This window comes from Nymphalis io, chromosome 11 (assembly GCF_905147045.1).
Source record: "Nymphalis io chromosome 11, ilAglIoxx1.1, whole genome shotgun sequence".
NCBI lineage: Eukaryota > Metazoa > Arthropoda > Insecta > Lepidoptera > Nymphalidae > Nymphalis > Nymphalis io.
In genome coordinates this window covers 2,685,622-2,700,712 of record NC_065898.1, presented here as the reverse complement: position 1 = coordinate 2,700,712, position 15,091 = coordinate 2,685,622, and the positions used below count along the sequence as shown (strand labels likewise).

Sequence of the window (15,091 nt, the reverse complement as noted above, 5' to 3'; positions counted from 1 at the left end):
ACTTTACTTTCACATTACGCTACACAGAATTCAATGTAACTTGCAATTTTAAACAAAAATCAATGTCATATGTTGATATATAAAATGAAAATATATGTACTCGCGCTAATTCCCAGCGACTTCATAGTAGTCGTAGTAATTTATACATTTGAAATGTCATGATTTAGGTAACCTTAATGTCGAATTTCAAAACGCACGGTTCAGTAGTTCAGTCGCGATGCGATAACAAATGAACAGACATTATGCATTTATAATTTGTGTATACAAAAGAGTGAATTATTTGTACTTTTGTTCAAGAACAAAACAAGATCTATTATTTTTGTAGTAAAATTAGAAAAATAAAAACGGATCAAGCGTAAAGGAAATTTAAAATTACAATTTGCTATAATATACTCAAATATAAAATCTCCCAACGACAAACATTTAAATACATAAAGAAAACACCAATAAAACATTAAAACATTTATTTGAAATCTTGACCTCCATAAAGGCACTCCACGGAAGACTTGCCCCTTAAATGCCTCAAGTAAACGAATATACTGGGAAATTGCTCTTAGAGCAGATGTGATTGCGAGGCCCCGGATACTGGCAATCATCAATCTACCCCCTCACCCCCTCACCCCTATAAATCACGCTCACAATGGCCGGAGGAAGTTCTTAAGAAGAAAAACTATAGGTCATATCCTTCCTGGGAGGCGGCCAATCGGAAACGTTCGCTCCCTCACGAAGGGTTATTCGCTTAGGGCGATATTTTTCCACGTCGGCCCTCTGACGTCGTATCGTTCGTCATCCCTAGATTATGTAAGCGGAATTGATAGTGTATGGTAACGCAACTCTGAATTATTAATTGTGTTTTTTTTTTACGAATATGCACTAAGTGAGCTGGGCCGTTTTCGTAGATAATGTTTTAACAGTTTAAGTGGTATCGCGTGATGTATTCACAAAAAGTCAGATAGATAATATTATCAGAAAAATGAAATGAAATTAATATGTATTTTTAACAGTTTAAGTGAAAATTAATTATCATACGTATAATAAGAACATATAAATTCAGGACCTATTTTAAGATTTATGTTATATATAAAATTGAAAAAGTTTTTTAAAAATCAATTATTAAAAAACAGTTTAAATATATTTAAAAAGAACTTAAGCCTGAGCTAAAATCAACATGAAAATATCATTTGATACGATATACAAATTTCTTTTCCTAACGGATTCATTTGCGGCGCACGGCGGAATTTAGACGCTTTCCCCGCGAACGGCAAATTGTGAATTAGAACGCGTGTCCATTATATATAGGAGTTGTACGTTTAATAATTAACGATACGGTATAATAATATATATAGCAAATAAAAATGTATATTGCGGCGTTTCAGTTTGAAAGGTGTTCCGTGTGCTTACAGGTACATGATATAACATATTTATTCCTCTGTTTAGTTAAGATTGGCGGTGACTGAAAAATTATTAATATTTCTTGAACAGCCAATGTCTAAGGCAGGGTGACACTTATCATCAGATCGCCTTTTAAATAATTTGAAAAAATGTAATTTTTTTATCGTATTTTTTATATACAAATAAATTAAACAGTGATTTTTAAATAAGCCTGAAATGTTATCTATATTTTTATTTATTAAAACAATGTCAGTATCAATTTGAAACAATTATCATACAAAATTACTGATACTAAAACTTTTTTACTTTATGTTTAGGTGACTTCCTGACATACCGTTTTCATTAATGTTAGTATAACTAGATGACGACACCTCCATTAAGTCTGAAACTATATTTCACAGAATTTTAATTTTGAATTGAAGAACGTATTCGATTTTCAAATAAACTTTTTTGTCCAATGGGAACAGGACGTCAGAGCGCCGCGGGCGCACCGCTCCGCTTGTTAGCTAGTTTTTACGCTGCAACCCCTTTGTGGCGAATTGCATCAATGTACATACATACGGCGGTTCGCGTTTATTTAGTCCGCCAACTGTTGTTATTATTTTGTCTTCAATCTTTCGGTACAATTATATTTATAGTGTAATTATTAATAATATATAAATATAAGAACAATACGCAGTTTATTTCGTAACAGTACCGTAACAGCCTGTTAATGTTCCACTGCTGGGCTAAGGCCTCCTCTCCCTTTTGAGGAGAAGGTTTGGAGCTTATTCCACCACGCTGGTCCAATGCGGGTTGGTAGAATACACATGTGATAGAATTTCAACGAAATTAGACACATGCACGTTTCCTCACGATGTTTTCCTTCACCGTCACGAGATGGTGGTGCTTGCCCGGGTTTGAACCCACGATCATCGGTTTTGATTCACGCGTTCTAACCACTAGGCCATCTTGAATCTTATTTCGTAAATCGAACGTTAATTAATAAGTTGGTACATACTTACGACTTTTTAAATTTCCTAATAGTTTGATATAAACTTCGCCCGTCTATGTGTTTTTTTATATCTAATTATTTTATCGAGACAAGTGTAATTTTTATTTATAAACGTCAATTTGGATGCTTGTACTTGAATACATTCAACAAGATTAAGCCATTTCAGGCTATAGTTGAATAAAGATATTATAAATAGTTATAGTAATATTTAAGACATTAATATTATACTATGACATTAATATTTATGTAATTCCAGGATTATTTGAATTTTATGTGATTATTGTTTTAATATTATCAAATTATCGCTAACATCCCGAAATAGACTTCCGTAATGTCATTTGACATTACGAACATACCAATTTTCATTTCTGTCCGCATTACGAGGATTACGGTCCCAATTTTCCGTCCCCTCGCACTCTATTATTGTAAATAATCTTGTCACTAATCCTAGTCCGATTACCGAACGGTGGTTCTAAATTCAAATAGGCTCAAATAATGCGGTTCGAAATTTAAACACGCGTGTAATTTACGAAATTGCTAACGCGCCATGTGCGGAGCCTGGGGCGTGACGTGTAAGTGCGTAACATTATTCCTGGCGCCGTGATGGCTACCCGTTCGGAAACCGAGCGACTTGCTAAACGAGCGTAACGCAAATATTCACGGGTGGGTTGAACAGATAATAAAATCTTTTACTGGCTTTATAGTTTTATGCATTTGTCACTAACGACAATTTGGCATACCTTCCTAGTGAGACGTAGGAATTTTATTTTTTGCATACATTTAGTTTTAATTTTATTTGCGTATACATAGTTAAAAGTATTGCAATATTTTGTAATTTCGCTTATTTAAATTTTTTAAAACGATAAAGAGATGTGGTACGTATAAAAAAGATTCTTAGGTTTTAGGCAATATTTTCTTTTTTTCATTTTTAGACACATGTTTTATCTTTATTCAATTAATGTTGAAGTTTATAACATTTTACGAAAATTATCTGATACTATATCATATCCTTTATAGCTGCCGAAGAAATATTCAGAACAATTACATAAATAAGTGTATGCATTGTAGACAACTGCTACGTAAACTAAAATATAAAAGTAAACATTCTAGGGTGAGTGTGCTAACTCACTTCATCCACGGTCTACCATTTTATAATATTTATAATATAAAAAAAAACTTTTTAAAATTGGAACAGTTGCGATGCGGTTATCGTACTCAAACATGTGCCATATTGTTGTGTGAGTTTGATTAGGGCAAACATTGAAGGGCAGGTCTCTTTGACCGAGGCGCTGCAGGCGTAATGAGGAATGACCCGCACGGGTTAACTGCAATTTGTCTGCTGGTGTTTCTTTTGTGATTTAGGGTTGACTTGATTAGTTTGTGCCATCAGTATAAAATGAAAAGTAAAAATAGCGCAAGTTTTTGTGACATTCCGAAATAACTTGGTTTATACTATTTATTACATTATATCAACAAATATAATCAGTTGTATAACAATAAATAAATACATTTATAACACCACGATTTTTGAAGTGAAAACTTCTGGTGTGGTACTTTCCGCTCTTTCAAAGTAATAAACTAAACGGAACACACTCGGGCCGGTGTCGCTGATCGGATGTGTTTGGCTCCTGTCGAGGTGAAGCGCGTTCGGGTCGGCAACGCTGACGCCGTTCGCGTCAATGACGCCGACGGTGTCTAATGCTGCCCAGCAAGGACTGTAACGTTACAAAAATATTTATGTTTTATGTATATGAAAAAAAAATACTCACTTTTCCCAAGCAATACGAAGGGCTCAGAGCTTAATTTTTGATAAAATCAATAATTAAGTACATGTATTCAATTGTAGCTGCAATGGTTGGTAGCAAATCAACTTATTCAATATATTCAATGATATAGTTCACATCATTGCTATGTCTACAAAACGCTACCAGGTATTAAGAAATATTTTTGGCACTATACCAATTTAATATATAATTTAAATATGATTCACTTTTACTGGTGGTAGGGCTTTGTGCAAGCTCGTCTGGGTAGGTACCACCCACTCATCAGATATTCTACCGCAAAACAGCAATACTTGATATTGTTGTGTTCCGGTTTGAAGGGTGAGTGAGCCAGAGCCAGGCACAAGGGACATAAAATCTTAGTTCCCAAGGTTGGTGGCGCATTGGCTATAAGCGATGGTTGACATTTCTTACAATGCCAATGTCTAAGGGCGTTTGGTGACCACTTACCATCAGGTGGCCCATATGCTCGTCCACCTTCCTATTCTATATAAAAAAAAAAGACCATTAATATAGAATTTGTTAATAGTTTAACTACCTGTTCTCCTATCATAATCCAATGATAAAACATCGCCTGGACAAAACATCAAGAACAGCAAATGTTCTATCTTTGCTGACGATTTAAAGATTTACCGCTCTATAACATCCATGAATGATTGCAAATTGCTCCAAGACGATCTAAACTCCATACAAAAATGGTGTGATTTGAATGGAATGGAACTAAATGTCGATAAGTGCCAGTTTATTAAGTTTACGCGAAATAAAAACATAATAAGACATCAGTATAGCTTACAGGGCAAACCGCTCGGGGAAGTTTCGGTTGTTCGTGATTTAGGTGTTATGATCGACGCCAAACTTAAATTTAACACTCACATAAATCATATTGCCACGAAGGCCTGGAAAAGCTTCGGTTTTGTCAGACGTAACTGCAATGATTTTAAGAGACCGGCAACTATCATAACTTTGTACAATTCGTTTATACGTAGCGCTTTAGAATATGCGGTTGTAGTATGGAATCCGCATTATAAGATTTACATTGAAAGGTTAGAACGCATACAACACAAATTTACAAAATTACTGGCTAGTAGAAGTAACAGTTGCCCTTATAAGGCCGACTATGAATCACGTTTAAAATATTTTGGACTGTGCACTCTAGAAAAACGCCGCGAAATTGCCTCTCTAATTACTCTCTATAAATTATTGAATAACCACTTGGATGCAACAGATCTACTACAAAATATTAACATAGCAGTGCCACGTACTGCACCTAGACAACCTCTAAAAAAAATTTTCTCCTCTCGAACTTCCAAATCAAATATAGGTAAATACTCTCCACTCAACCACCTCATAAACTTATATAATAAAGTCAACAGTGATGGCATTGACATTTTTCACGACTCACTACCTCTTTTTCGCAAAAAATTAACGCTGGGAGCTTTATTGTGATTGTGATATCTTTACTGTTGTGTTTTGTTTGTTATATTCTACTCAATATTAGAACTTTGTAAATTACGGTATTATCTCTATAAATCTTATATTATCATTGTTTGTAATTATTGTTAGTTATTTTTATTTTTTTTACTTCATTTTTTTTATTTTTTTGCTAATTGTTTGAATGTCAAATAATTAATAAGCGTGTTATATTGCAGTCTGTAGTATTTATTAAATAGAGTATTGTTAAAAAAATTGTTATTGGAGGCTAACGTAACTATTAATGCTGTATATACCTATTAAGTGTTTGAAATTGTATCTGTCATTTTATCGTATTCTTGTTTTAAGTGCCATATTTCAAATACTGTGGTGTATCGATTAAATAAATAAAAAAAATAAAAAAAACATATATGTATATATTAAATATAAATAGAAGTTGCGACGCATCTGTCCGTATGTTCGCGCTAATCTCAAAAACGAACAAACGAACGAAAATCGTCATGAAACCTGCAATCAGCATTCAAACCTCCTCAAAGAAAAGGAGGAGTTAGCCCAGCAGTGGGACATTTACAAGCCGTTATTTTTTCAACTTTATATTTCATATTAAAATTGCTATGTCATTGACTTAAAGTTATTAAAAATACTTTATAATAACATTATCTTGTTTATGTTGAACGCTCGAAGTTATAAATTCGCTTCGTGAAATTTCCGTCTAATATAATTGTCGAATTTTATATTTAATTCACCGACATCGATCATTCATCCCCTTTAGGGAGTATCGGTTATTGATTTTAACTTTATAAGAAATCGTTTTAACTAATGTAATATTTGTAAATGTGTTTTGTAAAAAGATATTTTGTTATTATTACTACTTATTATTACTTAAAAGTAGAAATATATTTATTTATGTAATAGGTACGCGCCACCAACCTTGGGAACTAAGATGTTATGTCCCTTGTGCCTGTAGTTACACGCGAGGACCTCTTGTATTTAATTGTTTTTTTTTTATAGAATAAGAAGTCGGACGAGCATATGGGCTACCTGATGGTAAGTGGTCACCAACGCCCATAGACATTGGCATTGTAAGAAATGTTAACCATCACTTACATCACCAATGCGCCACCAACCTTGGGAACTAAGATGTTTTGTCCCTCGTGCCTGTAATTACACTGGCTCACTCACCCTTCAAACCGGAACACAACAATACTAAGTACTGCTGTTTTGATTTGACCAACCCGCTTTGGAGCAGCGTTGTGAAATAAACTCCAAACCTTCTCCTCAAAAAGAGGAGAGGAGGCCTTTAGCCCAGCCGTGGGACATTCACAGGCTATTACTGTTACAACTTACATTGCACATTTGAAGTGTAGCGATTAGAGACTGGTTGATCAGCCCACCAGGATCCCAGACATTGATGGGCAAGCACCTTCTCTACTGGACCTTCTGCTGACTTCTCACCCGGTGGAATATCAGGTTGTGGTTCAGGCTCCTCTTGGCTCTTCGGATCACAGCCTTTTACAGGCCAAGCTGCCGCCACTAGCGGTATGCAAACGTCGCGTTTGGCACTATAAGTCGGCAGATTGGGACGGAATGCGCGATTACTATGCGTCGGTCCCTTGGAAGGAACGTTGCTTCAGTGGGAATGACCCGACAGCTAGTGCCGCTGCTGTTGCTGACGAGATCATGTTGGGAATGGAATACTACATTCCTAGCTCAGATCTCGTCAGTAGGGGTACGCGTAACCGTTGGTTCACTCGTGAATGTACCGATGCTGTATCATCTAAGGAGGCGGCATATTGCAAGTGGATCAACGGCTGCATTAGCGGGGCATCTAACATTGACTCTCTGAAAGCAAACTACAATAAAAATTCCAAGTCCTGTAGAAAGGCATACACGAGAGCAGATGCACAGCGCATTGTACAGATTGGTCATGACCTTGTTTCGCACCCTAGGGGCTCCCGTAGCTTCTGGCGTCTGACCAAGTCTGTGCAAAACAATTTCTGCCAACCTTCGCTGCCACCGCTCAGAAATCCGGACGGATCGCTAGCTCACAGTCCGCAAGAGCAAGCTGATCTCCTGGCTAAACTCTTTACCGATGATTCCGTCATCGATGATTGTAGTGCGCTGCCACCTATAATACCTTCTGTGGCCATACGATGCCTGACATCAAAATCAGGCAACGTGATGTGCGTGCGGAGCTGCAATCACTCGATATACGGAAAGCTAGCGGTCCCGATGGAATACCAGCCATAGTGCTGAAGAAGTGCGCAGCGGAGCTGTCTCCTGTGTTAACGCGCCTGTTCCAACTTTCTCTCTCTTCGGGATGTGTGCCGGAGGAGAAGAGCTAATGTGCAAGCGGTTCCCAAAAAAGGGGATCGGTCTAACCCGGCAAATTATCGGCCAATAGCTATTACCTCAGTACTTTGTAAGGTGATGGAACGGATTTTAAACAACCAACTGATCCATTACCTAGAAGATCACTGTTTAATTAATGATCGTCAGTACGGGTTTCGACCAAAACGGTCCACAGGTGATCTTCTAGCGTACGTAACACACCTCTGGGGTGAAGCTATCGACAAGCATGGAGAATCGTTGGCTGTCAGCCTCGATATCTCCAAGGCTTTCGACAGGGTCTGGCACAGAAGTCTTCTCTCCAAGCTGCCGGCATATGGTCTGCCTGCTCAGCTATGCACCTGGATTGCCAGCTTCCTACACAAGCGTAGCCTTCGTGTTTTAGTTGATGGTTGCGCTTCACAATTCTATGTAGTGAATGCTGGGGTCCCCTTGGGATCTGTGCTATCTCCCACACTCTTTCTTTTGCATATCAATGATATGCTCTCTCTTGGGAACATACATTGCTATGCAGACGATAGTACAGTGCATGGTGGATACCACGGACGCGCAGTGGCTGGGCGAGCGAAAATTGAGGAGAGGCGGAAGGATCTTGTCATTGAACTCGATAGGACGTTAGAACTCATCGCCAAATGGGGCTCTGATAATCTTTTTGAGTTTAATGCCAAGAAAACAGGTATGCGCTCTCACGGCGAAAAAGTCAACATTTTCCCCTCTTCCCTCCCTCTGTGGTACTCCGCTGGTGATACAAAGCAAAATCGCCATGCTGGGGATTGACGTTCGCTGCGACCTTAGTCCAAGGGATTACATCGAGGCTGTTATAAAAACAGATTCACGGAAACTCGGAGTTCTGAACAAGGTGCGGCGTTTTTTCACGCCACAACAACTGTGCCTGCTGTACAAAACACAGGTACGGTCTTGCGTGGAATATTGCTCGCACCTTTGGGATGGCTCCGCTAAGTACCTACTTGAGGCCTTGGACCGGTTGCAGCGACGTGCCGTACGCATTATTGGCGACGTAAAGGTTACAAACACCCTTGAACCTTTACAATTGCGTCGTGAGATAGCAGCACTGAGCGCTTTCTACCGACTGTATCACGGCGAGTGCTCTGAGGAATTATTCTCTCTAATTCCTGCTTCCCCCTTCCTTCTTAAGTCCACGCGAGCTGGTTCTCGATGTCACCGCCTAACTGTGACATCAATTCCATCGCGATCAAAGAAATTTGGCAACTCCTTTCTTTGTCGCACTTCCAAAAAATGGAATTCCTTACCAGCTCACGTGTTCCCCTCCTCTTACAACCCGGGTTCCTTCAAACGAGGCGTGAAGAGGCATCTTGCGGGCCGGCAAGGCGAAGGCGGCTAGTGCACAACGTTTTTCCCGTCTGTACTGACCGTCGTCGCGTTTGGACTCTACTACCACTTACCATCAGGTGGAGTAGAGTCATTTGCCGTCCCGGCGAATATAAAAAAAAGAGAAAAGAATGATGCGTTACAAAGACTAATTATGTAATTTATTAATACAACAGGAAGAAATATTATACATACAAAATACATGTATGATTTAAGGACGTAAAATGATGAAAAAAAGTCGAGGACACGGGCCAAGTGTATTTAACCGTTATTTCCATAATATTTTAGTTTTATCGTTGGACCTTTGTGCATTGTTTATGGGCTAAAAGGTCGGCTATCCGACGATATATTACCGCTCTACTATATTACACCCACCATTAGAAATAATATGAAGACCACTTACAATATCAATAGGATTTTGAGGAACAAAAGATGTTTTTATTATTCCATGATTTTAATGGAAAACCAAAACATATACAATTATGGAATACATTTTGTTTTGTTTATGGTTCCGCCCGCGATTTCAAGTTTAGTTACAAGTTTAGTTGTATTCTCCTTATAAATATCTTAATTTTTATTCTAATGTAAACTCGCTGCTGAGCTACGACTGTTTCTTTCGCTCCAATGCGGTTTTGTGGATCCACATTATGTAAATTTTAATCTGACTCATGGTTTCCTTACTATGCTGTCCTTCACCGCCAAGCAAATATATGAATAATAAAAACAAATTAAGCACATGAAAATTTGAATTCGGTTGATACCAAATTCTTTCGTTCATAGTTCGGCACTCAATTACATGTATTTTATTTTATTATTGATTTATTTGATATTACTTCACAAAATTACTATACCATAACATACTGTTAGAATGCAAAATATAACTGTTAAGTAATACCTAAGTAATACTTGTTTTAGAATCTTGGTAAAATAACAGATATTAGGGATGTAATTGTGAGTTTTGGTGGAGTATAATTTCTGTAGTATAGACACAAAGCCGTTAATAATATTAGTATTCTTAGCTAGAAATAACAATATAATACGAAATAATTTACATTTTAACAATTCGAAACCTTTCAACCCTTTCTCCGGGGATTGTTTGTCAATTTATCTTTCACTATTCCCATAAAAAGTTTCCAAATAACCTCCCGTTCGTATCGCTCGTAAACACAATATCGTAAGTATTGTGTATTTACGGACAAATAAGTATTGGGAGCGGGCCTCGGGCTCCGAGAAACTATGAAAAATGACCGGCGGAAAATTGTACGGATTCTAGAGGATTCGAAAACGATACGACCTGATCTTGAAAGAAACTGGGACCGGATTCGGGATGATTTTAAATTGTATCTATCATTGTTCATAAATACTCTTCGCTACAGATATATTTATAAATAATTATTGTGTGTTATCTGTTTAGGTAAAATAATACGCAGATTTGTTTCCATCAAAACAGGACATCCGTATATATCTGATTGCGTAAATAGTTAAAAACAATATACATACGTATATACTTTTCAAAACAATGACAGATACCCATTTAATTTTCACGGATAATATTGTAAAATAACGAATCAAATTTTATTTTATTTTTTCTTTTTTGTTTTACCCACTGTATCATTTAGCTTATAAGGAAGCGGAGGTTCTGGATTCAAATCGCTGTGTAAGCTAATAAAATATATTAAAAATTTCTGCTAAAAAAATCAATAATACCTCCGAGGTAGGGACTAGGCATAAGTTTTCTTTTGCCTAGGAATGTAGGAAAAACCTTTGACCCTGCGGTTATCTCTCTCAGCGGCGTTGGCGCACATGCTTGTGCAATAGAACAAGATGGTTGGTCCTTAAAATTAACGATTTGGTCAGAACGTTATTATTATTATTGTTTCGTTTTGAAAAAAAAAACATTATGTTTTCGCATGTGCATATGCGAAAAAAACACAGAATATAAACCGAACTGTAACCCCATAAAGATTATGCAGATTTTAATATGACGCAGGTTTTCTCAAGGGCCGAGCACGATATGAATTAAAAACTCAAAATAAAATAATCATTTACTTATAGCACAATCACAATTCTAATAAGTAAATGATAACTTGCCGTTAAACAATAAGTGTGAATTACTTCAGACAACCCTCCATGTATAAAAGCAATTTAAACATAATTCGTATCAAAGCCGGTCCTGCCTCATCGTGCACTCTATTTTCCTATTTGCGCGGCAGATTGGTCGTGATTGTATTGTTTGCGACCTCACTCCCGCCCCACCCGGTACGTAGTCGCGCGGAAAATGTGTTGACTGACTGCTGAAATACAATGTTGAGATGCAAGAGTATCATACGCTCACACAAAGCTTAGAATATTATATATTATTAAGGGGTTGTAGATTGTATGAATATAATTAATTCAGAACTAACTTACCTTTGGAAATTGGTGAAAATGAGTGACTACTGAGTTCAAATCCGATTCCAAATTTAGCTTTTAATTCAATACTACTCGTATAACATGACGATTCAAAATTGCTTTTATGATTAAGTTTTATGAGATAGTGGAGATTGTTTATGGGTAAACACTCGTTCTGCTACAAATATAAAGAAAACAAGAAAATTATAAAAGGTGTTTTCTTAACGCCTTATGTACACAAACATTTTATATGTCACCTGCATATGCTAATTTAAAGTAAAACTACAGATACATAGTTAGATACATATATGCGTATTTGTTTAAAACAATAAACGCCTCATATTACGGAAGGGCTCAAGAAAGAAGTGAAATCCTATTACCCCATAAGGACTTTTTGATCATCTCGTGATTGACAATAACGATATAACATACACTTCCAAGCCAATCACCGATCGATGGGCGTTACGTATGTCGTAATGTCTAAGGATAACTTTTATGAGAAGAAAATTGTGTTTATGCTCGCGTGTGTTGCGATTTACCGCCAGCACTGAGGCCGTAATCAGAAATATTGCTATACAACGAAGTTATGCTCTGACCCAAGGCATAAGTGTCATGTACTCAACGATACCAAATAAATCTTTATTAATTTGTTGTCTATATTAATATTAAAAATATGTTTCCTAATTTTTTTTTATTGTGGTAGAATCTTTAATAGCAAAGCAATGACCATTATTAACAAACCTGGCAAACTGTAAACAAAGTATTCTTAATTTAAATGAAATAAGCATATTTGTATATACATTAAAATATAAGAGGGTAACGGGAGTGACATAGGACACAGCTGGTTCATTTTAAATGACATTATATAAACAACAAATAATCATGTTTTGAAAGTACGAACTTAAATATATTTTATAATAAAATTATATTATAATATTTAAAATGAGGATTTGGGCCCACACTATATAATGAGATTGTATTGCTCTTTAGTAATTAAAATTAAATATTCAAAATAAAAATAAGTCGTAATTAAAAAAAAAAGTTGTTGTCCTTCGTAATGATGTAAAGACCTCAACGATAACTATTCGATACATCCAAAACTGTTCAGGTATTAAAAAGTTATAGTGAAATGAATAAACTCACATATAGGGCAGTCGAGTGACAAAGGTGATCAATTAATAATTTTCGTTTAAATCCAAAGTAAAGTATATCGACAACTTAAAAACACAGTAATAACTCTTTTCATTTATCATATTTTATGAATAAATTCAATAAATATTCTTAGTTCCGAGCGGTTTGTTCGCTTCAGCGCGTGCTTCACAACCAGCGCCCAAGGCTTCGAGTCGTTTCAATGTTATTGTCGATCTCACTCGGATAACCAACAACTTATTGGCTTGATATTGCCCGATCTTCGGCTCTGATATTGTTTTGCGATCGATCTTATTTGTCTCGATTATAGTTTATTTGAATGTTTATTTGATATGGATATCGTAATAAAAGTCAAACTAATGGCATGTTAATGTCCCACTGCTGGGCAAATGCCTTCTCTTCTTTGGTGGTATGGCTTTGTGCAAGTCCGTCTGGGTATGGGTACCACTTACTCGTCAGATATTCTACCGCCAAGCAGCAATACTTATTGTTGTGTTTCGGTTTAAACGGTAAGTTAGCCAGTGTGACATGCCACGGGGCTTAACATCTTAGTTCCCAAGATTAGTGGCATATTGATGATGCAAGATTTGGTTTATATTGCAGCGCCAATGTCTATAAGCGATGGTGCCTATTAACTATAAGATGGCACATCTGCTCGTCCGCTTTCCTATTTTATACAAAAAAGGAAAGCATGCTCCAATGCTGGATACAAATGTTATTCGGTACAGAAAAATTTATCATGATATTTTCCTTCTATTCCTAATATAATCACAATTTATGCACATGAAAATTATAGATATTTGTCCAAGTTTGAATGCGCAATCTCTGTTTAAGTATTTTTGCCACTAGGCTATCTAATATATCTGATATATAGCGTAACCGTTAGCGTTATAATAGCGTTCTTATTTTATTTTACGTTGTGTAGTAAAAACAAAGGTTTCAAAATTTGAAAATTTTAAAATGATGTATATTTTTAAATATTTACAATTAAAAATTGATGGAGATTCGTTACTTATTTCAATAAAAAATATATACAATTTAATATGTATTACGACTTATATCACTGCTACGAAGTGCTACGAACGCGTTTCGTATCTACGCCAAAATTTACTTTCACTATTAATATCACTAATATTTAAGGTTATCATATTACATCCAATTTAAGTAATTAAAATATGTATCATTTAAAAAAAATACGATAATTACCTAAAAACCTCATCGTGATAATAATTCGTAGCTTGAGTCGAGAACATTCCACTCGGAACATAGGTGTAACAACATCGTTACCACAATCACCACTAACGATGTCTCACATCTAGACACTCAACTTTACCTACATAAACTACTCGAAACATCCAACCAACTAAAAAAAAACTCACACTAAATTACACCATAACCCACAAGCATAGATGCCATATTGCCGTGCGTTAATATTGCATAGATGATTTTGTTACCGTACATATTGTACATCGAGGTTCTATAATAAAACTCTGAATATTAAGCAAAATAATTTAAGCTATTTTAGTCTTTAGTTGGTTGAAAATAGGTACGGAAATAGGGTGAGGTATTAATGGGGAGATGTGTGATATGTGTGGCCGTTTCGTTGTGATTTCTAATTGGAGCGGCAATGTGTTGTGGCCGCGGGCGCAGTGCAGAAAGCAATTTAGAGGAAAATGTGTTTTTTAATTGTACTGTGACGCGACGTGGTTTTATGAGTGGAGTAATGAGACATGTAGTGTTTGTATTCTAAAAGTATTTTTGCGTGTTTATTGTATCACATATGGTAACTTATTTTGTATTGTTTCAGGTTCATAAGGATTTCTTCGGGCGTATCGTTCCGATATCTCAAGTACATAAACAAGGTAAGATTTGTAATACATATAAATATACATACATATGTCCACGGGTTATTATAAAATGTGCATGTGTGCATTTGTATATGTGTAATTAATCATACAAACAATTTAAATATCATTTTATAATATTAATAATCATCACAACGCGTAAATACTGGTAGATTTTCTTTTCTTTCAAAGCAGTAGTAAATTGCTTTATAAAAAATAATAAAAAAAAGACAATTTGATTGATGTTCAGCACACTATTTATTTTCTCAAACTGTGCTATGAGATAAACTAACGTCATAATACATTCGGAGGCGAGAATAATCAATGGCTGTGAAGCAGCATTCACTATCAAATAGGCAGGCGGTTCCTTTGTCTTTGAAATTAAAAATTAAAACATTAAAGTAAACTTG

The 15,091-nt window shown here is 36.0% G+C and overlaps 2 protein-coding genes across 2 annotated transcripts in view; one reads left to right on the top strand and one right to left on the bottom strand.

The window, feature by feature from the left end:
- Nucleotides 1-15,091, bottom strand: part of LOC126771694 (uncharacterized) — a 207,146-nt gene that overhangs the window by 140,969 nt on the left and 51,086 nt on the right. The gene's annotated exons all lie outside the window — the stretch shown is intronic.
- The window catches only part of LOC126771583 (chromosome transmission fidelity protein 18 homolog), a 46,086-nt gene that overhangs the window by 25,558 nt on the left and 5,437 nt on the right, over nucleotides 1-15,091 (top strand). The window contains exon 15 of the mRNA XM_050491541.1: nucleotides 14,645-14,699. Coding sequence (XP_050347498.1) covers nucleotides 14,645-14,699 — 55 coding nt within the window. The remainder of the gene's footprint in view (nucleotides 1-14,644; nucleotides 14,700-15,091) is intronic.